Here is a 22,885-nt window from a genome sequence, read left to right on the forward strand (position 1 = left end):
AATCACGGAGCAACACCGGTAGGACCGGCTATCTCAGTTCCGCCTGAAACCACCACCCCGATGTTGGCAGAACAAGAGCTTCCACCACCACCCAGCCTGAATTTACTAGATCAATATGGAGCGTATCCATTTGCTGAAGACGAAACTTATCAAGTGTGTATTGTTTAATACTTCCCAGAACAGAACGAACAGCTGCTCATCGTCATTGTTTTGCAAGCAAGGCCTAGCAAGCATCCTCGCAGGAAATGCACTAGCTACGAATCCGGATCCAGAGGAGGTGCTTCGAAGGACACGGGTGTTTTACTTTAACAGGTATCTTCTTACCATCTCTTGTTGTTCATCCAATAGTGATATCTTGGAGGGTAACAGGCAGCTCGATTTCGATGGATGAAGCCAGGGAATATGAGCGTACCCGTCAGGCGCCTTCAACTTTTCAAGCATTTTCTGAACCCTCTCATTCAAATGAAGAGGGAGAAATTCGCGTCTTGACCTTCGCTGAACTGAAAGAGTTAATCGAGTCAGGCAAGATGGACCAGATACCCAATAATAAGGTTATTTCAGAGGCGTTGAACGTACGTATCCTGTTATATTGCCCGTATTCAGATCCAACGTTCCATTAGGACGCCCCACCGAGCGAATCAATTGCCCCTAGCAAGAAGAAACCTTGGGAAATCGTTACGAGCAACAGCGCTTGAACTACAACTGAAATGTTTCCATGATCTCCAGTTTTTAACAGAGGTTATATACCATGTTGTATCAGGATGTATAGATAGGCGGTGGTTTGATATTTTGAAGAACAAGATGTATTTTCATTCATCTCGCGTAAGTCGAGTCAAGGAGCAGCGAAAGTGACATCAACTTCGCGTATGCGAACAGCAAACACATCTTTTCGTGTTCTAGCGTAGCAGCAAAGGCGAAGAGGTACATAAGAAAGTAGGCCGTACAACAAAGAATGCGCGCATGCAGAAGAAGCAATAGACGGAAAAAATAGTAGTAATCAAGGAAGGAGAGAGTTCATGAGACCCGCCAATGCGGCAAGGATTTGTTAGCCAAGGCAGGCAGCCACCTGCGCGTGTTTCACCCATTACAGGTGGTACTGTCGCGAGATCCCATCTGCAAACTTTTGCTAACACTATGTGCGCAAATTGTAATCTTTCTTTCATCCATGAGGGGGTCCATCAACGGCATGTATCCACGACGAGGTGCGAAGGAGCGTTGGAAATTTTAATGGGGGAGCGTGCGGAAAGAGAAATACCGGCTCCGCAAAGGATGGGATTACTTACCCATCCCGTTGATTGCGTCCATAAAGCCAGAAACAACGAAGCTAATGGGCAGCCAGTTCCCTTACCCAACGTTGCCCCAGACTTGTGAAATCGGGGGCGGTACAAATGCGGGTTTCACTCTGGGATCATGCATGGAAGGATGCTGTGTATGATAGACGTGTTGCTGTTGCTGGAGACCGTCATAGTAGATTTCGTTGCCACGCCCAAAGTGGTTCATAAACCCTGATGGGGAAGCAGCATGAGACTCGGGGCGGTGAATTGGCTCCTGGGGTATGGGAGGAGCATACCCAAAGAAATCATGTTGGGCATGACTTGGGAAGAGCTGGGCAGCTACCGACGCAGATGGTATTCGCTGATGTCCGTTGGTGACGACCGTTTGCGGTGGGAACGCGAATGAAGCCGAAGGAAGTGCACCGACAAATGTTTGTTGTGAATTCTGACTAGCCGTCGGATAAGAGGAGGACCAGATAGGCGGACTCATGTCCTGAGAGGACGAGGCTGGGAAAGTGCGATGTTGCGACTGCGGGGTTTGGTAAATTTGGTGTGAAGACAATGCGTTGCCCGAAAACATCTTCAAAGGCTGCTCGTCGTGAGAGGTAGACCAAATTGACTGAGTGGGTCGATGTAGGAGACGTGAATTCTGCAGGGGAGGTGGGTCTGAAATAGGAACTAAGCCGCCACTTTCACTGCGTTTAACACCCATAACGTTATTAAGAAGATCTTGAGCAGTGGTGCCAGGAACAATAGTTTGATTGATTGGAGCAGACGATGTCTTCTGATGGGGGGGTGAGCGAGGGGCGAGCCCTGGACTCATCATTGCTTTCACCGGGGTTATGGGGCTTGTTTGCATTATTGGCGACATAGTAGGAGGAGAAGCAGGGGCCCTGAAAAACGATTAGTCAATATATTAGAAATGGTCGGACAAAATTAGCAACCTTGGATCCCAAACGATTTCGTCATCCTGATCCTCATCTTCGGGTTGGTCGGTGTGTAAGAAGTCGAATGCCTCACGCAGAACGTCAGTACCCTCCGTCATATTGTCGTCGTCGGGCTGTCCATCCAGACGGGCGTCTCTAATATCAGCAAGCAACTGTTGCTGGTGTAGTGGAACTGGTGGGATTGAAAGCTCCGAAAGTCCCGTTGCCTCGCTGTGTGAACGGGAAAGGGAACCATCCACAATTTCAGCTCTGAAGAGAATGTGGTTGTTTATGAGTATAAGCGGGGAATTCTTGAGATGCTGGTTAGTAAGTACGTCTCCAGGAAGAGGGGTCTAGCAAACCTCGACATGCGCCAGTTGGATTGAATCATCCAACAGGTCCCGGATCCTCATCAACTGTTCCACATTAGGATGAACTTGTTCTGGGACTTGACCAAGTGCAGTGGGTTTTCCACCATCCTCAAAGGTTTTCTGTTCACCCATAAGTTGCTTCAAAGGAAGAAAACCCCTCATCTCAACATCCTCCTCCAGAGGTGCTGCCAATTGAGGGATTTTATGAATCGGAAAGGCCTGAGACAATGCTAGATTGAATTGAGCGTAAGCCTTCCAAAATCGTATGGTATTGCCCGACTTCGCGCTGAGCTTGAGTGAAGACTTAGCGCTAGGCTCCAAGCCCTGAGCTTTCTCATTCTCCTGGAAGGCTTGAAATTCGCGATCCTGCATGACGTACTTGAAGTTCGCCTGGAGCCATTTGCTCGCAATTCTCAGTGCGGGGAGCATCCGTCTGAATGTTGCACTGATTCTTTGTGCCAAATCGTTGTCGACGGCATCCATAGGTGGCAAGTCTTTCAATTCATCCTTTCCAACCTCCAAAAGGGCACAATGAAGATCAAGGAGATGATTAAGTATGCGCCACTCCAGAACAACAAATGTTCCAGCTGGTGGGGGCCGGGTTTCTTGTTTTCGATTGTGACTGGGGGTATCATGAACCATTCGAAGTTTCCATAGCGCGCCTTGTGAAAGAACGATAGCACTTGAAATCATATCAGTTGGGAGATGACGTTGAGCGACGAGGGACTGGAAGTCGTTGAATACCACTTTGTCGTGCTTCTTGGAAATGGAATCCATTCTGAGACACGGTAAGGCTTAGACTGATAAGAGTAAAACGTCGTACTTTTCAATTCCCTTCTCCAACCCAACACGCCAGAGTGCATGAAGGACCACTAGTCGCTCCTTGAAAGTTTCGATCCGTACTCGAGGTGCGATCTGTTGGTCTGCGGCCATATTCTTGTTCTCGCGCTCTCTCCTAGTTCGAGCTTTCCATGTTTCCAACACCTTGTTCAAAATAGTTCCCAGGTTTTCAGCGGCTGTGTCATATGGTTGGCGAACGCACAGGGCACGATAATAGTGGACAAGAGATGCGAAAGAATCCTTCTGATACGACGCAAGAATTGCAAGTTGATGTGAGGCATTGCCCTCATGTGGGACGAGCAACCTGGCTTGCTCGTAGCACCGTTGTGCTTTATCGTAGTTCCTGGGCCGTGCGATATCAGCGGTCGCTGCGCCTCCACGGCGGCTCCTGCCCCTTCTTGCAGGCCCATCTTCGTGTCCTGCTCTGGGCCTTCCCCCGCCTTCGTTTTGTTGCTCCCGATATCGAGCTATGTCGCCCAAGCAAACCAAAGCCTTACTAAAGATAGCAAGGTGACTTTCCCGTTCTGCAGGCGTGGTTGGGGCGAATGATACATTTGGATCTTCGGGAGGGAACTGGAAGTGATTTCGACCGTTGGGTGTGGCTCCGACCCCGTCTCCGCCTTCAAGAGTTTGGACGGCGGATTCGTCGCTCTCAGCAATCAATTCGAGGGCAACAAGAGCAGGCTGGGCCTCGTTGATAGCGAAAGAGCGGCGCAGCCGTAAGACAAGCTGTGTCCAAAACCTCTCCTCTTCGGCCAAAAACTGACGAAATCTCTGTAAAAGTTTTCTATACTCTACTGGCCCGTGGTTGTTCTGATTGTTCGAACGTTGTTGAGGGTGCCCATTTTGTTGCTGCTGCCGCTGACGTTCGTTATTTTGAATGGCACGATCGAGTATAGCGATGCGTTGTTTATATGATGCGATGAAGGCATGAGACGTTTGCATCCATAGATGGTTCTCGATGTCCTTAGACTCCTTTGCATTTGGGTGGATAAGCAGTAGATTTAGGTAGCGCCTTCGGAGGCTAATTGAAGCGCTTGTGAGCAAACCATTCTATTCAAACCGAAATGAATCATGCGTACTTCTTCCGTTGGAAATCCACCTCTCTATCGAAGGGCTCCTTGGTCTTAAGTAACTCTTTCAAAGACTGGTGAATGCTTTTCGCCTCCCTAAGGAACATCGCAAGGTTGGGTCAGTGGCTGTTAGACAACACAAATCCATAGACAAGTACTTGGCGAGAGTTGCTGGTTGTTCCGACATGATTGGTTACTGAAAGACACCGTTACTGACAATCCATGTCCAAGATTAGAGAACTTTATCGGCTGCGAGCAGCGTCAGGGGAGAAAAGAGACAGTAGAAACAGTTCAAGATGGCAGGAGGAATCTCGGCGAACCAACCTGCACCCGTGGGAATCTCTAATCATTTCACGGCTTACTCTGATCCGCGGACTGATTTCAACTCATTGAGAACCTACAGGTGAAATAACATGACTAGAATGTTGATATAGCGATTGTGGTATAGATGACATGCAAGATCTCCAATTTGAGAGTTTAACCAAAATCTATGATCAGTCGGAATCCTCCTCGTCATCGTCTCTTCCTCCAGGCCGGAAAAGGGCAAGAAGGTCGTCCATTCCAAGACGCATGTTCTTGATCTTGTCACCACTCAATGCAGCCTGAGCCAGCTGGCGCTTCTTGTCTTGAAGCTACCGAGAACCGAGATCGTTAGCGTCATGGCTTCCCCCCCACAAAAATTGGACATACAGCAAGAATACGATCTTCAACGGTATTATCAATCTTGAGTTTGAAAATATTGACATCGCGTGTTTGACCAAACCGATGAGCACGATCGAAAGCTTGATCCTATCAAGGTAGGTCAGTGTCTAGATCTGACGGTTGTTCACGTAGACGAACCTCTAGTGCAGGATTCCACCAGAGGTCGACCAAGATGACGTTGTTGCATGCAGTCAGATTGAGACCTGGGAGCAGCGAGGTGAGATAAAAAGACGAAATAGAAATGTCGAGTTGACCTACCAGTACTTCCGGCTTTGAACGAGATCAGGATAACACGGGTCGACTTGCTGCTTTTGATTTTCGCAAGTGAGACCTCACGCTCCTTCGCCGACATACTACCATCATCTGACAAAAGATAAGCCGACAGGCATCAAGGAAAGAAGATGACTTACAGCGAACGTATTTGACGCCCTCCTCGGACAAGAAGGGCTCAATGAGATCAAGCATACTGGTAAATTGGGAGAAAATGATAGTTTTCTCCTCACAGTCTGAACGCTCATCAATGTCATTGAGGAGCTTCAATATCATGCGAGTCTTGGCTGACGAGGGCCGCTCCTCCTCAGCTTCTTTCGCTTGAATGGCTAAAGGTACGCAGTCCACGCAATGAGTTTTCCACTCCTCCTCTCCAGTATTGCTATCATCAAGGCTGTATATACACGTCAGAGGTATAATAAAAGGAAGGAATGCCCGGACATACACCGTGGTACACATCTGGCATTTGCGAGTCACACCGAGTTGGCCGAAAGCGGCCGCGAGATCGTCGGGGTCGGTGTCCTTGTCATCCTTTCCTTTGTTTGACGTCGGTTCAACTGCCTCAATGTCATTCTTATAATCCTTAGCGACAAGGAGTGGATGGTTGCACGCTTCAAACGGCATTCAGTTCAGCGTGAAGTGACACAGGACCAACTTACCTTGGCGGAGTCGAAGCAAGAGTAGCAAGACGGAGATATAGCTGTTACCACCCTTAGTGTTCATGATTTTTTCAATGACATGCTCCATCTTGTTTTCGAGGCCATCGTAGAAGGCTTTCTCTGAGGCATTGAAAGGACACGAAACAATGTTGACGAGACGCTGGGGTAGCTCGATGAGTTTTTGTCCGTTGAGGGAATCATCCTTTTTCCGCCTCAACATAACTTGTTTCAAGACAACCTGGGGAAAGCTCAAGTGTTAGAGTTTGAAGAGTAATCAATGGGGAGAGACATACCTGCAATCGTTTCATCGCACGGCCAGCGCCCCGTCCGCTAGTAACCGGCTTTGCAATTTGGGTATTGAACGTATCCCAATTAGACAAAGGCTTGATACGGAGAAACTTGAGCAGAGAGTATAACTCGGTAACATTGTTTTGCCTATCGAGAATGTAAGGAAGATTCGCAAATGAATCAATGGTAGGAACGCACATCGGGGTTCCGGTAAGACACCATCTGAACTTGCTCGGTAGTTCGCAGCACGCGATAGCGCCCTTTGTTTTCACGTTCTTGATGTTGTGGGCCTCATCTGCATACGATATGGTGTCAGCCAGTCAAAGGGAGGAGATCAAAGACCTCACCTAGAACAACGCGCCACCATTGCACACCATAAAGAGCACATTTCTTGACAGCTGTCTTTTTGGCAGGTTTTTTGATGGTTCGACCAAATGTTTCGTGCTCGGAATGGTCGCTAGAGTCCACAGCTGCCTTCTTCGCCGTCTTTTTCTTGGCGGCCGATTCATCCTTCGCTGAGGGGCTATGGGACTCATACTCGGACTTGACAGTGTCGTACGTTGTTACAACGACCCTGTATTTTCTAAGCACAGAGGGATCTGCAAAGGAAAATCGGCATAAACCTTTAAATATCGTGCTCATTAGTTGCCTACCAGTGGTCCGATTAGCTCCATGATGTTTCAGAACAGAGAGTTTTGTCATCTTCTGAATCTCGTCAGCCCATTGGCCAACAAGGGCCAGAGGGCAAACAACACTGTCAATGTTAGTTGATATGAAAAGTCACTTTGAAAGGTAATAACAACGAACAGAGTGGTTGCACTCCAGCCATCCTCCTTGTCTGACTTGTGAGGCCGGCCTTCAACGATTCTAGTCAAAGTCTGAATGGTTTTTCCAAGCCTGCAACAAATTAGAACCAAATCCTCATTGAAAATGAGTTGTATATACCCCATGTCATCAGCGAGAATCCCTCCAGTGCGCTTTCTCGTGAGATCCTCACGATCTCGCATCCACGTGCGTCCCAGAATTTGATGTGGCAAGAGCGCAATACCGTCTTGGAAGCCTTCAACGATAGCCTCGTCCATATCAACCTCGGTCTCAACGTCATCGTTCATAGCACCGCCCATGAGATCCCGTAAAGCCTTTTCAGCGTCCGACGACGACATCATGCCGTATTCTTCGCGGAGTTCTGGCATATGTACCTCTTCGCCATCTTCTCCGCTGTCTTTCTGCGGGACTGAAGGCTGAGGAAATCGGGGAATGTCTTTGTATGTAGGGATGGCAATCGGAATTCCGACGTTCTTGGGCATGGGGAGTGCAGGTATTGCGGCCCCGGGTGCATAGTGTACTGGTACTGGGAACTTGGGCGGAAGAGTCGGTCTATTTTCCTGCTGTTGAACCATATTCGTGGCGACAGGGTGAACAGCTGTGTTCGGTTTCGACGGCTTGTTGGACTCGCTATCAGAACACAAAAGTGAGTTACGCGTTGATTACAATGTAACGGGGATTCCCACTTAATAATCTCAACAACATCATCATCATCCAACTGGTCCTCTTCGTCAGAAGAAATGATGACCGCGCCTGGCTTTGGCACGTGGTTGCGAACTGGAGCTGCCACTGAGGAGCTGCTTGAGCTCGTAGATGCTATCGACTATATTCACGTCAAGGGCTGGATTTTGAATGATGGGTGCCTTGCTTACGATGCTCTGGACGGGCTCTCTCGCCTTTCGCGGTCCTCCAAATTCTGGGTAGAGGCTGGTATCCTCCATCATCCGCCTCCGACTGAACGAAGGTTACAGTCAGAAAAGGCGATATAGTGTTGCAGTAAACTCACATATGTTCCACGGGCATAGTTTCTGGGGCAGCAGGAGAGCTGAGAAAGATGGGTGGTTGTAATTAAGGCCATGCGGCGTCGCGTCCAGCAATATAAACGATCACGTGATGTATTTCAACATTGTCCTTGTTTCTCCTTTTCTTTTACGTATAACCCAGTCACCAGTGACTTTGCGATTATTTCGGGACTGCTCCTTCAGGATCGTACTTAATCAGGCTTTCTTCAGGCTACCATCACCTCATACGCATGCACGCTGTACGTGTTAAATCTGCCTGCAGGGAGGCGGTTGTGGAACTCAAATTCACCCGGCAAGTAGGACTGGATCGACTTTCGGTTGCACCATGGCTACTAGTAGCATTGCTAGCCTGACAGCAAACGTATAAACCTGTTTCTCAAATGCCAGATGGGGTCATAGAAGTTTGAGCGCGTCTTGGGCGCGCCGTCATTCGAGGCAGCAATCACCTTCCCGACTCGACTTTCCCCTCAAGTTGCCTATCAAGATCCCAATCACCCTCTTATTTACCGAGGCGCGAAGCCACCTCGATGTATGTGATCTGTAATATACCAAAGCAAGCCTGTGATCTTTTCCCTTGACTGCGGCGCAGATCACCAGGGCGCTAAATCTTTGACATACGTGTCTCTTGCATGCGGGCTGCGGCTGGTGACCTGTCAACGTGTCGACTTTGGAAAGTCGACATTATTATCTATTCGCTGGCTGTACTTAAGGGATCAAGTCGCAAAGAAAAACCCATTCCTCCCACCAACTTCCAAACAAATGGCCAACACCTCCCCCATGGAATTACCGGAAACAATCGACTTCCCAACACCCCTCGGTTCTACCGTAAACCCTAATTCTGATCAAGAAGAAACTATCCCTGACTCGACAAGCGAGGTTCAGGGGAATGCAGACAGCATCACCAATATGCGCCAATATGTTGATCTGTGAGAGGAATGACTTTATCATCTACATCTCGTCGACTAAATTTGAGCTTAGATATGAGCAGGACTTTGCCCGTCCAGCCGTCAAGTTGGTTACCGAAACTCTTCGCCTCAATGATTCCCTCGCCGTGAGTACATGTCGCGAATACGTCCAATGTTGAGCCCTTACACCGCGTTTATATTCAGGCATACATCACCACCCCTTTGATTCTTGGCATCACCCTCGCCTCCACATTCTTGTACGTTTTTATCCCATAGGTTTTTGTGGAAAACACGATTGATTGTTGCAATTAGTGTCTTTTTTACCTCTGTCGTATGTCTTTGGGCATTCGGAAAGTTGGCGGCTGGTGCCTTGTTCTTCGTCGTCAAAATTTTTGTAACGCGTATGTGTTTAACTGTGGACTTTTTACTTCTCCTCTCACCACACATACTGGCAGTTATTTTCAAGCTATTGATGATAACCGGCGTATCGATTCCCCTCGCGATCGTCTCGACAACTCTATTCATATCCATAAAAATCGTTATCAACGTCATTTTGTACGCCGCCGATTGGGTTCGCAAAACACAAGGTCATCCCAGAGGGGATTGGTCTAGCATCGCCACCCAGGCCTTCTCCGATGTGAAGAGTCAGGTTCCGAACGTGCAAAACACAATCAAAGTGCATTCCTCTATCGCTGCCCGGAAATTTTTCCAGATACCATTCCGCAAGACGGGCTCACAAATAATCAGGCTGATCACCAGCATCCCTTGGATGCAAATGATCCACGTGGTCCAATCCTCGCTTCAAATCCTCTTATCGCTTATTCAAATCGCGTTCGCTAGCCTTCGATTCGCTTTCGCCACCATCCGATTGGCGATCCAAGGATTAGCGATGACCTTGTCCGCGGCGTTCTTCGCTTGTCATAGCCTCATTGTCGTTCTCAGCAACAGGGCTTCCACACCTCAGCCTAAAGCTAAAGCAGAATAAGGGGAAGTACTCGCCGGCAATGTACAATAAATATTTTGGGTTATAGCTTGTAACTGTTCTCTGATTTATGGTGAGAATGCACTCTCCGACCTCCTCGTAGACGCTTGAACGTGACATTTATTTATAGCGATACCGCTCGGGATGCTCGACTGTCGTGGATTGAATTGATGCGCTGCTGTCGAGTAGTAGGAACAGCTTGGAATAGAACATTCATTCTGGATAAACTGCCGACTGCGCGAACACAGTAATTCCGGTTTACATAACTTGAGACTTCGGCATCATCTTTTTCATCGTTCAGGCGAACCACCCTCAGGCTTCTTGAACATGTCACTGATAACGAAGGGTTATCGTGTCTCTGTCCAACAATTTGCGACAGTGCCTCCTCTATTGAATCTACCAGAAATTCCCCGTCTACCTGGCTCAGTCTCCTCAGCATCCTCCTTACAAAACTCTGAGAGTGGCGGCTTTGGTACTGACCTTGCTGAAGGCTGCACGGTGACAAAGTCCATAAAATATACACATCGATATATGCACTTTGTCCAGGCTGCTCTTTATGATGAGGGTGAAAGTTCTTCAATTGAAGTTGTAAGCCCTTAAACATTTGTCTACATCATTTCCTGCTGTGTCTGATTGGTTTTCTTGCAGGAAAGACTTATTGATGAGCTCAGAATTATGACAGATGAATTTGAGTTCAGTCATCCAGGAAATGTCATATATTGTGAGGGCAAGTTTAGTCCAATCCGATGTTATCTCACCTTTCTAACAGTAGAGGAGTTTGTTCACACATCTCTCAACATATATGCTTTCATCGGGGTGACTGCCTCTGCCTCAACCCTGGATGGCCTTTTTAAGATTGTTCAATCCGAAAACCAGCGCCAGCAGCAATTGATGGACGAAACAGGCAGTCACTATCGGCGTGAACTGGATGTTGGTACCATTCACTCCATCCATTATAAATCTAACACAATAATATTCTTTGTGATTAGTTCAATGACGAAAGTTTCCTCAATCCAGAGTTTGAACTGGTGGCATTGCATCCAGAGCACTTCCTTCCTTGTGGCAGCAAGCTCACCCTGTATGATCACTCCTCCTCAACGTCCAGAGACTATGTAGCGGCCAGTGACCGTTGCATCCGTGAATCAGTGGATCCTACTAGCCCTCGTTTTCCACCCTTCCACCATTTTATTAAAAATCGCCAAATTCAAGTAAATGTGTTTCTGGTGATTTTAAATGCTCAGATCAAGTTCAGGCGATATGTTGAAATGATCCGTCTCAACCCTCCCAGACGATGTCATGGGACTCATCCATCGAACGATAGAATTGGTGGATCTCCTTTACTGGAAACCAGTACCAGCAAAAGGCTCAAAGGGGGAGAAATTTCTTGCTGCAGAACGTGCTGGTAAATATCCTAGTAGGCGGCAAGGAGCAGGACAGGATGAGCATTCACAATCCACCGCCTGGGTGTCATCAAGGACTCCAGCATTTCCAAAGCTAAGGCACAGAGGTATGGACTTGAAGGCACGAGTGGCATACGGGAATGCGCTGATGGGTGGTCCGGCTTATGACTGGTGTTTTGACGAAGCTTCGGGTTTGTATCATGACGAGGCTACCGTAGAGGAATGGACCAAGACTGTCATCTAGGTGTACCGTTGGACGACACTGCGATGACGAGTCATGAGAACAAATTTCTTTTACGCAGAACTTACAGCTCTTGAACAACTTAGAGTTGAACCCAGCTGCCTTTCGCATACAAATTTCTGTCTGGTTGTTGGTTGAACCGCACAATGAACGTGACATTTATTTATAGCGACGCCGCTCGGCAGAAGAGTGCAGGGATGCTCGACAGTCGCGATTTGAAACTGATACCTCCCCGTCGAGTAAGGCGCCTTGAAGAATGCTCGGAGAATGTCCATCCCAGCCGTGCTCGTACTCCGCCAGATACGTCGATGAAGCCCTTGACAAGTTTGTGTTTACATGGGATGGCTTTGACAAACATATGATGAGCAGCACAAAAATGACCGCGTTACCTGGAGTGGCCTAGTCACAAAAGCCCCCTTCATCGTCTCTTCCCGCCTCTTCAAATCAAACGGGATCGATGTCAAGCCAGAACAAGTTGACGACAGATCGGAATCAACGGGCTGTGCTCGAACTTGCAACAAAGCCAGGAAACGGTGAGTAATCGTTCAATCGTTGGTGGGATCGTCCTTGACGTCTGGGAACGTGGTTTGCAGACCTTTGTGCGGATTGCAAGGCTCGGCATCCTCGATGGGCTTCTCATAATCTTGGAATTTTTATATGGTGTGTCTCCTATCCAATGCGCAAACTTAGGCCAGCCACCTCATAGGGTTGTAGTGTCAATTGCGCCAGCATCCACAGAAAGATTGGAACCCATATCACGAAAGTGTATGTCGTTTCTTAAATTGATTTTGATTCAAGAGAGGTGACTGTCGTGTGTTTGGATAGGAAGAGCTTGACCATGGACTCGTGGACGAAGGATCAGGTTGATGTACGTTATACCTCATCTCAACTGTTATGCTGGTCTAATCTTGGACTTGACGTCAGAGTATGAGAGCCATGGGCAATTCTAAATCCAACTCGATATACAACCCAAACGAAATACGCAACCCTCCGCCACCAAATTTGGAGGACACCGAACGGGATAGCGAGCTTGAACAATACATCAGGTGTAAGTACGCCTCTTCTTAGCATAATAGTTTTGTCTTAATCTCAGAATGCAGCTAAATACGAGTACCGGCGATTCATTGATAAATCGGCGCTGGTGGCATCAAAACTTGGTCCTTCGCGATCGGCGTCCATGGTCACCTCAAGATCTGTTTCTTCTCCCATCACAAACCTTCCCCGTACTTCAAGTCCATCCACTGCTGCTGTATCCGCTACCACTGCCAGTGCACTACCTGCCCATATGAAACAGTCAACGGCTTCGTTATCGCCTGCACAACCTTCTGATAAGGCTCCCTTTGATGGCGCAAGACCCACCCCGCAACGTTCCGTATCTCAGCCTATCGTTCACCAAACTCAGCAGACACAGGTTCAAAGCGGGACACCACAAGGTGGCGTCTGGGATGACCTCGTCGCACTTCAGGCGGTGCCTGCGTCATCGTCTTCATTGCCTCTTCAATACCAGCAGCAACAAGCCGCCCTGCCAGCCTTTTCCCAGGGTTTGACAGCCGTCTCACAAACCCCATACGGGACCAACGGCTATTCTAACGGAATGACGACTGGAATGAGCACAGCTACTTTCCAACAGCAATCATTTGCAGATAGCAATCCTTACTCTCAGCCCCAATCTGCCTTTGCTGCATCGACGACGTTCACACAACCCCAGTCTTACGGCCAGCAATACTTTATGGGTCAACAACCGTCAGGTACCTTCAGCGCTTCTTCCCAAGGGCAAGTCTTCCACCCTCAGCCTCAGTCAACACTTCAGGTTCAGATCCCACAAAACCGGTCATTCCTTACGTCTTCCCAAACTTTCATGTCCGCCCCTGCTAGCCAGTCGCAGTTCATGACGCCGAGCCCTGCCCAACAGTTCCTCTCTCCCAGTCCCAACCAGCAGCTCCTTTCACATAGTCCACAACCGCAGTTACAGATGCAGCAGCAGCCACAAAGGCAGTTCTCATCTTCACCGTCATCAATAATGACGGGCATGTCGCATGGGCAGCAGCAGCAGCAGACGCAGACGCTGGCAAACGGTCAACAACAAATGTCGACAATGTCTACCCCATCGTATGGTCATAACTACTTCCTGGCCTGGAACCAAGTACCGCAACAGCAGGCGCCAGGACAATCCTTGCAGGCTCTTCCTCAGCAGATGTCGTCCCCGGCCCAATATAATAGTGCCTACGCTGGAGGACAGATGTACAGCGCAAGTAGTTATCAGGCTCCGCTTGGCGCGCAGCAGTGGGGTGCGATGTAATGATGCACACGGACGGACGATCTAGGGGATAAGCGTCTGTACGTTGGTTGATAATCGTTTTCTTCTTTCTTTTTTCAGGACTGGGATGGATCTCTCTCTCATACGGCTTAATTCGCAACTTGTACATAATTGTTCTGGCGTTGTTCTTTCTGTGCTTTCTTCCCTACAGTACATTTAATTACCCACTAATGTAAACACAATGTTTTCAATGTTATATCCGCTACCTTTGCTGCTCATGCATGATCTTTGTCAAGCACCGTTGGGTTGAAATTTTGTACGCTGTATTTTAAATTGAACAGACCACTGACTTCAAACGTTACCTACACAAAGGAGTCTTCTGAATCGAAGCAAATTTTATTGACCAAAAAATGAAGGATTTACCGATCTTGTGCTTTGAGTCAATTTGGACCCGGAATTCCAAAATTGCAAAATGTTTAGCAGCAACTCGTTTCGATCGAGTGACCTCGGGGTTATGGGCCCCGCGCGCTTCCAACTGCGCCATGCTGCTGTTGTTAGACTTCTAGCCGGAGACCTCATACCCAGGCCATGCATACCTCACGTATTCCATTTTCACAAATCCAAACTTTCAAGCTTAGCTAGTAAAGTAACCATGAGCGTGTTGTCTTCGTCGCGATCCCCTCCAATGATACGCTCGGTCTGCGCCTCACATATAACAACCCGACGAACCATTTCAAGCGCCGCAATGACGAGCTCTTTCCTGTGGAGCAGCCCTTCCGGACGAAGACTGAGTAAAGCAAGCATCATCGCTGCCTCTTCTACATCAGACAGTCGAAGACGAAGACCCCAGATGCTTCCCTTGTAGACGTCAACGAGCCTGACTGTCTGGAGATTATTCGGTGACGATTGAACTGCTCCAATGAAGCTGGCGATTGTGTAGGGAGACACAAACGTCGCTTGTCCAAGGTAAAACACCCTCAGACTGGGGATATGTGGTGGCACCAGCTCAAAAGGATCCGACTCAGGATCAGACTTGGGACTCGGAAAGCCGATGTGCGTCAATTTGAGTTCTACGAGGTTCGAGTGCCCCGAGAGTGCTCGAAAGAGGGGCGGGACGGCCTGCGGGACAATCTGGATGCGAAGTGAGTCGCCTGGAGCGTTGGTAGGTGTATAACCTACTGCGATGGAGAAATGGTGAGGAGGAGCAGGGCCTACCCAAGTGAACCGACGTGGGCTGTCAGAAGGACTCGTCAAACCACTGTCTAACTTCAGAACCAACTTGCGCAACGTACTTGATTTGCGAAAGAGCCTCGTACACCATATAGATGTTTGGGTCCTGCGCGTGAGAATTCATTCGCAGACGAAGTAAGTCCACTACAAGCCGCCCTTCATCATCGACTTCAGCTGTTGGAACGGCACTGCAGCGGGTAAAAAGTGAGCACATAAGCTGAAAGACGTCGCTTGTCGCATTATTCTCAACGTCTATGTCACAGTCAATGCTGCGCGGCGCGCATCGCAATGAGTGGTCTTCAAAGGTGCTCAAAAATAGGGCAAGTTGCCGGGTCGATGTAAAGCGGAGGTGAGTATACAGTATGTGGAAGGCGAGCGTGAAAATTTGGGACGATGTTCGAAGGATGTCAGCTGGCCCCGGATGAAGGGGAAGAGCAAAAGTCAAGATATCAATAAGGAGCTCTGTTGGGAGGGAAACTGGCATGACAATAAGAATTCAAGGGACGCGGAGGAGTGGCAGTGCTTCTCAGTGGTCCTGTTTGGCAACACCATCGGAATCTGAGACAAGTACGACAAGCGTCCAGCCCAACTTTTGTGCGACCCAGAGCATGTCTTTGAAATTTTGTGGTTATGGATCAATCCTCGAAAGACTTCTAGTCGACTGGTCACCAGACGATTCAACGTCACAGCTTTTAGAAGTTGACTCCGCCATCGCTCGTTTGTCGGAACGATCGCGCGAGCTACGAGAACAAATCAATGCTAAAACCCCCTTCTTGTCCCTCCCTGCAGAAATTATTTCCGAGATCTCAATGATGGCTTGTACTCCTGTTTACACGGCCAGTGAGCCGGATGATTTCGTGGTGTCTAGGCAGCTTACAACACCATTTAACTTGGGCAAGACTTGCCGAACTTGGCGACACACAGTTTGGGCCTCTCCTCGGTGTTGGAATAGCATCTTTCTTGAGCTTCGGAGGAATGCAGAGACATATCAACTTCAAGTGGCACTGCTAGAGGGCTGGCTATCCCGCTCCGGAGATCTTCCTCTCTGCATACACCTCGAATTGGAGGACGAACCACAACAATGGACGCGAAACCCTCCAACGGAGGTGTTCGACCTTCTTGCAAGATACTCCCATCGTTGGCTACATGTCAGCACGTTCCTTGTAGATCCTTGTTGGAAGCAACTTGAAAAGTTTTCCCTTCCTCGGTTGACATCGCTTGCTGTGCATCCTCCAATGATCGGGCAAGATGCAGGGTCTAAGGCCAACTGGCGAATTTCGGATGCGCCACTGCTTCGAAACGCATGTATCACATCGTTCAGAAATGAAATAGCACTCCCAACGCATCAACTCACTCAAATCACCTTGCAGTTCATGGATTGGCAAGATTGCCTGTCCATTCTATCAGAATGCGCAACAAAGCTTGTACATTGTGCCCTCGATGAATTGAAACCAGGACCTGTTCACAGTACATCTCCGGCCGCCTTTACACTTCCCCGCTTGTCAAGCTTTAGCGCACGATGCGCGTATTCAAACATACATAATCCGGTTTTGAGACTTTTGGACTGCATCACGGCCCCTGTTCTTTCTCGGATGCAGCTTGGATCGGACGCGGAGCCTTCAACAGCTATACGGGCTTTCCTCTCTCGATCCTCATGCGTACTCCGTGAGCTTTCACTCAATACGCGGTATATGCAGCAGAACGAGCCTTCGCTGATCGCTCTACTTGCGGATGCGGAGAAGTTAGAGAACCTAGAACTGATTTGCCAAAAGGAAGGTATATCTGATCTCATTCTCAATCATCTAAACCCAGCGAGGAAGCAACAGCCGGCAGCTCAGGTTCTCTTGCCCAACCTTCGCTACTTTCATTACATCGGGCTGATGGGATTCGAGCTTGGAACTCTTGTGGATATGATCGACATGCGATATCGCATGGCGGAGGACAGTGGGAAAACTTTAGGATTGCGATCTGAGGGAGACCATAATCGTGTCGCGAAACCGACGGTGTTCAATATCAATATCTTGAAGGTAGTTCCCAGCAAGCGCGCCTCGCTTTCTGCTTCTGCGGAAACGTTGCGAAGACTTAGAAAAGAGCATGCTGGCGTAACATTGTCTTTCTCAGATGAGATGAGCAGGGCAAGAGTATATACATAGTTGAAACTTTTTAGCCACGGTGGCACTGCACGCAATGAAAACGGTTTCAAAAGTCAGAGTTTACGAGCCTGTCCTTCCGTGCATGAAAGAACGAAGAAATCGATTAGCATGACGACAACATACTGAGTGCAAACTGGACAGCAAGGTCATGTAAATGTTACTCAAGAGATCAATCTAAGATCAATCGCTCTCTCGTCGTCATCATCATCATCAACCTATACCGTTCGAACTGAGCAACTCGCTTTATTCCTCCCTGGAGCCTTTTTCGCTGGTTGACTTCAAATGGGGGCGGGTAAACGCCATCAAAACTCCTCCAAGAAAATAAACGAGATCGTGAAAATCTGGGAGAAGAAGAGCAACTAGAAGTTGACTAGAAGAGTGCCAGTGGCAGTGCCCCACCAGCGTCCAATCCAACGTTCTTTGTGCCACACAGTCATGTCTTTGAAGGTATGTGATTATGGATCAATCCTAGCAAGACTTCTAGTCGATTGGTCACCAGACGATCCAACGTCAGAGCTCTTAGAAGTTGAATCCGCCATCGCTCGTTTGTCTGAACGATCGCGCGAGCTACGAGAGCAGATTAATGCTAAAAACCCATTTCTCTCTTTCCCTGCAGAGATTATCTCCGAGATCTCAATGATGGCTTGTAGTCCTGTTTACACGGCCAGTGAGCCGGATGATTTCGTTACGTCCTGGCAGCCTACAACGCCATTCAACTTGGGGAAGATTTGCCGAAATTGGCGACACACAGTTTGGGCTTCTCCTCGGTGTTGGAATACCATCTTTCTTGATCTCCAGAGGAATGCAGAGACATATCATGTTCAAGTGGCGTTGCTGGAGGGATGGCTATCCCGCTCCGGAGATCTTCCACTCTCCATACACCTTGACGAATGGGAGGACGATCCAGAAGAATGGGCGCGAAACCCACCAATAGAGGTGTTCGACCTCCTTGCAAAATACTCCCATCGTTGGCTACATGTCAGTACATTCCTGGTATATCCTTGTTGGCAGCAACTTGAAAAGTTTTCCCTTCCTCTGTTGACCTCGCTTGCTGTGGGTCCACCGGGCAACATCCACCCAGCCGGGGGGTCCAGCCGGCAAAGGCAAATTTCGGATGCGCCACTGCTTCGAAACGTATATATGACGGTGTACAGTGGGGAAATATTTATACCGGGGCTAATCTGGCATCAACTCACTCACCTTACCTTGGAGTCAATTGTTTGGCGAGATTGCCTAGACATTTTATCAGCATGCGCACGTAACCTTGTGCACTGTGCCCTCCCTGACTTGAAACCACAATTTGCCTTCGGTGCCACTTTGGCCGCCTTTACACTTCCCTGCTTGTCAAGCTTTAGTGCAGCATGCCCACAGAGTACCGAGGCATATAGTCCGGTTTTGACAATTTTAGACCGCATCACAGCCCCTCTTCTCTCTCGGATGCAGCTTCAATTTGATGGAGTTTCGGGCACGGAGCCTTTGATGGCTGTACGGCACTTCCTCTCTCGATCCTCATGCTCACTTTGTGAGCTTTCACTCAATTTGGTGCAGTATACGCGCCAGAACGAGCCTTCGCTGATCGCTCTACTTTCCGTTACAGAGAAGTTGGAGAAACTAGAACTAATTTGCAAAGTGGAAGGGATATCCGATCTCGTTCTCGATCATTTAAACCCAGCTAGGCCGCAACGCCTTCCCCAACATCTGCCTGCAGCTCAAATTCTCTTGCCCAACCTTCGCGACCTTTATTACAACGGACGGATGCAATTCGAGCTTGGAACGCTTGTGGATATGATCAAGATGCGATATCGCATGGCGGAGGACAACGATGAAGGGTTAGGATTGCGATCTGAGGAAAACTTTAATCGTGTTGCGAGACCGGCGGTGTTTAATATCAATATCGTGGATGTACCTCCTAGCCAGCGCGTCTCGCTTTCCGCTTCTGCGGAAACGTTGCGAAGGCTTACAAAAGAGCATGGTTGCATATCCTTGTCCTTCTCAGATGAGATGGGCAACGATCTATCTCTTGTGGATTAAAACCTTTCAACGAGGCATGGTAGAGCCGCACACAATGAAAATGGCGTCAGAGTGCACAAGCCTGTCCTTCCGTGCACGAAAGAACAAGGAAATCGATTAGCATGACGACAACATATCGAGCGCAATTAGATAGACAGCAAAGTTATGCACATGGTACTTATTTAGGAGATCAATCACTCTCATCGTCGTCATCATCATCAACCTATACCGTTCCAAGTCAACAATATACCTCATTGAAACATAAAAACGAAACTAACCACCATCTTCCCTCTAGCTTTCGTAGCAGCAGCACGCGACGACCGACCGGCAGGTGCAAATGTCAGCTGGTTCTGCTTCGCTGGCGCAGCAGTCGCTTTCTTCTTCGCTGGAGCCTTTTTCGTTGATTGACTTGAAAGGGGGAAGGGTGATACGCCATGAGAACTCCTCGAAGGAAATGAACGAGATCAGATCACCTTAACACAGCAGCTCTGTTCGTCTTCTTCGTAGCAGGCTTAGGCGCCTCTTCTTCCTCGTCATCAGAATCACCAAGATCAATCACTTCGTCAGAGTCACTCTGTTCGAGTCCAAATGAAACAGTCATGAATCACAGACCGGAAAAGAGTGCTGGTACATACAACAGCCACCTTCTTTCCACGACCCTTTGCAGGTGCTTTCTTCGCTGGTGCTTTCTTCGCCGGTGCCTTGGCTGGTGCTTTCTTCGCTTTGGTAGCAGCGGCGGCAGCTTTCTTTTTGGGAGGTTCGGGCTCGTCGGAATCAATGTCGTCAAAATTAGAATTGGCACCAGCGTCGACGTCCATGAGCATGGAGTCCTCCGAGCCAGATTCGATGGCTTTTGCTTTCCCCTGTAACAAACGTATATGCCTTTTGATTCGAGAAAGATTCAAAGTGGCGACGGACCTTTCCTTTGGCTTTGTTCTCTTTGGCCTTCTCGATGTACTCTTGTTCGTGTTGCTCTTTAGCCTTGACTAACTTTACGCTTCTTCATCGATGAACCACGCTCGACAAAGAAGAATTGCGAACCAAATCCTCCAATTCATCCTCGTCAACCCCCTCATCGGCCTCGACGCTCTTCATCAGGCTCTTGAGCGCCTTCGTTACATGCCTACAATATCATCAGTATCAACACCCACTCCTAGCACAAAAACCATGAACAAACGCAGACTCACGTATGAATCGCATGGATATCATCCTTCTCAACAAACATCTGAATAGCATCCGACATCCCATTCTCACCCAACAACTGCAACTCCTGCGCAGTCAAATACTCCTTCACGAGCGTCGCCACCCGGACCTTTGCCAATTTCTCCGTGACGCTCAACTCGGGATCGTCGATACTCAGTTCGGGCTGGTCGATGGCGACTTTTGTAGTTCGGCTAGCTGACTTTTTGGACCGGTGGAAGACGAGGAGGTCTCGTGGGTTGGCGATGCGGCCTTGGAATTCTTGCCCGAAACGGATGGGGTTGGAGGTTTCCGTGACACCTGTTGTGTCGACCTGAATTTTTGAGTTAGTTGGTTTTGAAGTTGATAGATATCTTGGAAAAGAAAAGATCACCCACCTTTAGACGAACAAGAGGAAGCATCCTTGGGACTTCTGGTTCACCGGCTTCTGCTGCTCTAGCGTTTCGTTCGTCCCACTGTTCATTCGCTTCGTCAATAAGAGCGTTCACCTGTCCATTATCAGAAAGTTGTACAATCAAGGGGAAAAACGACTACTTTTCCCTTGAGGTACTTCGTAATTTCCATTTGATCATTAAGGTTGAGTCCTTCCTCTTCTGCCACCTCGTTCAAAACGACTTCTTCGATAACAAACGGTCGGACCGTCCGCAGTGGTATAGGCGTCATCTTGAATTCCTTCCCCTGAACTTCCAGCAAGGCTACATGTCTTTTTCGTCGGTTAGAATCTTGAAGCCCCAGACGAAAGAGAACATACTTTTCGATGGCTTCACCATCCGCCAGAGATGTCGCAACAGAAGACCCAGGTTGAGTTATGTAGTATTTCTTCCCCGCTACTGGTTCAGGGACGATTCGGCAGTCGTGTTCGTGTCCCCAAATAACCAGGTCCACACTATCGTCAAACATTCCTTCCGGAACAAATTCTTGAGGACCATGCTTCACGCTGTTAAAAGAACGTCCGAATATATCCCTGACAGGTGAAAAAAAAATGCGTACCGATTCTGGTGCAGCAACAGAATATTAAACCATTTGTCTTTATCTTTCGGCATGTACATTCGCACACGATTGCTTCGAAGCTCAAAATGCATCCTTTGATCCTTGACGTTCCCGATTCCGTACATGCCAAGTTGGGTCCTTCCTTTACGGAGGAGAACAGGCCGGACAGCAATACCCGTTGTACGAGCGTCGGCGTCTGAGACGGGGAGATCGATTTTTCCCATGTAGTTTAGTAGTCCTGATACGGAGAGAACGTCAAGGGCACATAATGCACCTTCCTGTAGGTAAGTGGTTGAGTTATAGAAAGCCAAGTGTGCAGGATGGGATCGGCTTACCGCTCCCGCGCCTTGAGGATCATCGTGGTTGCCGTGAATCGAAAAGACGGGAATTGCAACGTTGAAATTGGGGTCTTCGTAGTTAATAGCGGGAAACCTGAATTGTGTCAATGAGATGCGATGCTATAGAGGAAAAGAGTGAGAAAAACGTACGAGAAACCGTCAGCCTTTCCTTCTTCAGGATCACTTAACAGCTCTACTTGTATAGGTTTGTCACCTAACGTGTACTCCCGCAGAAGCGCGATGGTCTTGTAAAGACAGTCCCGGGAAGGCTTGTTCTCGTGAAACAAGTCTCCAGCGAGGAGGACAAAGTCGACCTGCATAGCTGGACGTGAGCTCGGGATCTCGTGAAGTTGGGAAGAAAGGAAGTAAACAAACGTCGTGTTTTTTCCCCAACTGCAAAATCTCCTGAAACGTATTTATGGAATCTTGTCCACGAATGGGGTCTCGTTCCAGATAACCGATGTGGTTGTCTGTTGCAAGTAGGATCTTTATGGTGTCTTCTGGGACTTTTTGATGGTCAGCGTGACTCTTTCTTTAAGGCATAATTCAACTTGTGAACTGACGTTGGCTCTGGATGTCGTGCGACGGAGGCGGCGGTGAGCCTCCTGCTGAGGACATCGCAGTGATGGTGCGAGGAGTCACACTGGAAACTTGAACGCGTCGCGTCCGGCGATCAAATAATGGCCACTCTCATGTATTTCGGCATCCATCAAGTTTGCTCCTCCTACTACTAGTATCCCATTCTGAATCTCCTATTTTTTTCGCGTTCAACCAAGCTCCGACAGTACCTCCTATCATGCTATAAAGGCCCCCGAGAGATGCTATGTAAGCCAAAATAGCGCCTTTCCCAGTCAACAATGGCACCGATAAGGTCAGTTTGTATCATTGCTTCAAGTATTATCCCAAGATTATATTGGCAGGGTTACGGT

The 22,885-nt window shown here is 48.4% G+C and overlaps 10 protein-coding genes across 10 annotated transcripts; 6 read left to right on the top strand and 4 right to left on the bottom strand.

Annotated features, from left to right (window-relative positions):
* Positions 1-60: 60 nt before the first annotated feature.
* Positions 61-695, top strand: LACBIDRAFT_317272 (uncharacterized protein; the record flags this gene model as incomplete). Its single annotated transcript, XM_001878812.1, has 4 exons — positions 61-153; positions 218-312; positions 362-572; positions 621-695. 4 exons carry the CDS (start codon positions 61-63, stop codon positions 693-695), a joined length of 474 nt encoding a protein of 157 aa, XP_001878847.1.
* A 261-nt stretch (positions 696-956) lies between these two features.
* LACBIDRAFT_293638 (uncharacterized protein) lies at positions 957-4,256 on the bottom strand (the record flags this gene model as incomplete). Its single annotated transcript, XM_001879036.1, has 5 exons — positions 957-2,167; positions 2,219-2,520; positions 2,563-3,349; positions 3,395-4,173; positions 4,239-4,256. The coding sequence occupies 5 exons, from the start codon at positions 4,254-4,256 to the stop codon at positions 1,345-1,347; spliced, it is 2,709 nt and encodes a 902-aa protein (XP_001879071.1). The 3' UTR covers positions 957-1,344.
* A 722-nt stretch (positions 4,257-4,978) lies between these two features.
* On the bottom strand, positions 4,979-8,251 carry CHR16217 (SNF2 family DNA-dependent ATPase; the record flags this gene model as incomplete). The annotated part of the gene is made up of 16 exons (XM_001879037.1): positions 4,979-5,116; positions 5,175-5,273; positions 5,325-5,389; positions 5,445-5,549; positions 5,597-5,850; positions 5,902-6,067; positions 6,116-6,353; positions 6,409-6,550; positions 6,602-6,698; positions 6,751-7,002; positions 7,057-7,157; positions 7,211-7,300; positions 7,349-7,858; positions 7,915-8,051; positions 8,101-8,182; positions 8,235-8,251. 16 exons carry the CDS (start codon positions 8,249-8,251, stop codon positions 4,979-4,981), a joined length of 2,493 nt encoding a protein of 830 aa, XP_001879072.1.
* Positions 8,252-8,480: 229 nt separating this feature from the next.
* On the top strand, positions 8,481-10,361 carry LACBIDRAFT_293640 (uncharacterized protein; the record flags this gene model as incomplete). The annotated part of the gene is made up of 9 exons (XM_001878813.1): positions 8,481-8,489; positions 8,513-8,611; positions 8,650-8,779; positions 8,840-9,176; positions 9,229-9,301; positions 9,360-9,412; positions 9,468-9,556; positions 9,611-10,210; positions 10,268-10,361. 8 exons carry the CDS (start codon positions 8,481-8,483, stop codon positions 10,138-10,140), a joined length of 1,320 nt encoding a protein of 439 aa, XP_001878848.1. The 3' UTR covers positions 10,141-10,210; positions 10,268-10,361.
* A 103-nt stretch (positions 10,362-10,464) lies between these two features.
* Positions 10,465-11,781, top strand: LACBIDRAFT_325407 (uncharacterized protein; the record flags this gene model as incomplete). Its single annotated transcript, XM_001878814.1, has 5 exons — positions 10,465-10,635; positions 10,684-10,725; positions 10,786-11,067; positions 11,127-11,215; positions 11,556-11,781. 5 exons carry the CDS (start codon positions 10,465-10,467, stop codon positions 11,779-11,781), a joined length of 810 nt encoding a protein of 269 aa, XP_001878849.1.
* A 143-nt stretch (positions 11,782-11,924) lies between these two features.
* Positions 11,925-14,307, top strand: LACBIDRAFT_293641 (uncharacterized protein; the record flags this gene model as incomplete). Its single annotated transcript, XM_001878815.1, has 6 exons — positions 11,925-12,017; positions 12,182-12,311; positions 12,372-12,438; positions 12,604-12,646; positions 12,703-12,826; positions 12,879-14,307. The coding sequence occupies 6 exons, from the start codon at positions 11,925-11,927 to the stop codon at positions 14,075-14,077; spliced, it is 1,656 nt and encodes a 551-aa protein (XP_001878850.1). The 3' UTR covers positions 14,078-14,307.
* A 340-nt stretch (positions 14,308-14,647) lies between these two features.
* LACBIDRAFT_317279 (uncharacterized protein) lies at positions 14,648-15,749 on the bottom strand (the record flags this gene model as incomplete). The annotated part of the gene is made up of 2 exons (XM_001879038.1): positions 14,648-15,269; positions 15,328-15,749. The coding sequence occupies 2 exons, from the start codon at positions 15,747-15,749 to the stop codon at positions 14,648-14,650; spliced, it is 1,044 nt and encodes a 347-aa protein (XP_001879073.1).
* LACBIDRAFT_325410 (uncharacterized protein) lies at positions 15,748-17,418 on the top strand (the record flags this gene model as incomplete). Its single annotated transcript, XM_001878816.1, has 1 exon — positions 15,748-17,418. The coding sequence occupies one exon, from the start codon at positions 15,748-15,750 to the stop codon at positions 17,416-17,418; it is 1,671 nt and encodes a 556-aa protein (XP_001878851.1).
* A 435-nt stretch (positions 17,419-17,853) lies between these two features.
* Positions 17,854-19,449, top strand: LACBIDRAFT_325411 (uncharacterized protein; the record flags this gene model as incomplete). The annotated part of the gene is made up of 1 exon (XM_001878817.1): positions 17,854-19,449. The coding sequence occupies one exon, from the start codon at positions 17,854-17,856 to the stop codon at positions 19,447-19,449; it is 1,596 nt and encodes a 531-aa protein (XP_001878852.1).
* A 230-nt stretch (positions 19,450-19,679) lies between these two features.
* LACBIDRAFT_248055 (uncharacterized protein) lies at positions 19,680-22,457 on the bottom strand (the record flags this gene model as incomplete). The annotated part of the gene is made up of 11 exons (XM_001879039.1): positions 19,680-19,836; positions 19,908-19,986; positions 20,087-20,409; positions 20,616-20,941; positions 21,006-21,116; positions 21,160-21,331; positions 21,380-21,565; positions 21,619-21,896; positions 21,954-22,050; positions 22,107-22,270; positions 22,332-22,457. Coding segments are annotated over 11 exons (2,019 nt in total), but the record flags the coding sequence as incomplete, so codon positions are not given.
* Positions 22,458-22,885: the final 428 nt, after the last annotated feature.

Source organism: Laccaria bicolor, genomic scaffold, assembly GCF_000143565.1.
Source record: "Laccaria bicolor S238N-H82 LACBIscaffold_7 genomic scaffold, whole genome shotgun sequence".
In the NCBI taxonomy this organism is placed as follows: domain Eukaryota; kingdom Fungi; phylum Basidiomycota; class Agaricomycetes; order Agaricales; family Hydnangiaceae; genus Laccaria; species Laccaria bicolor.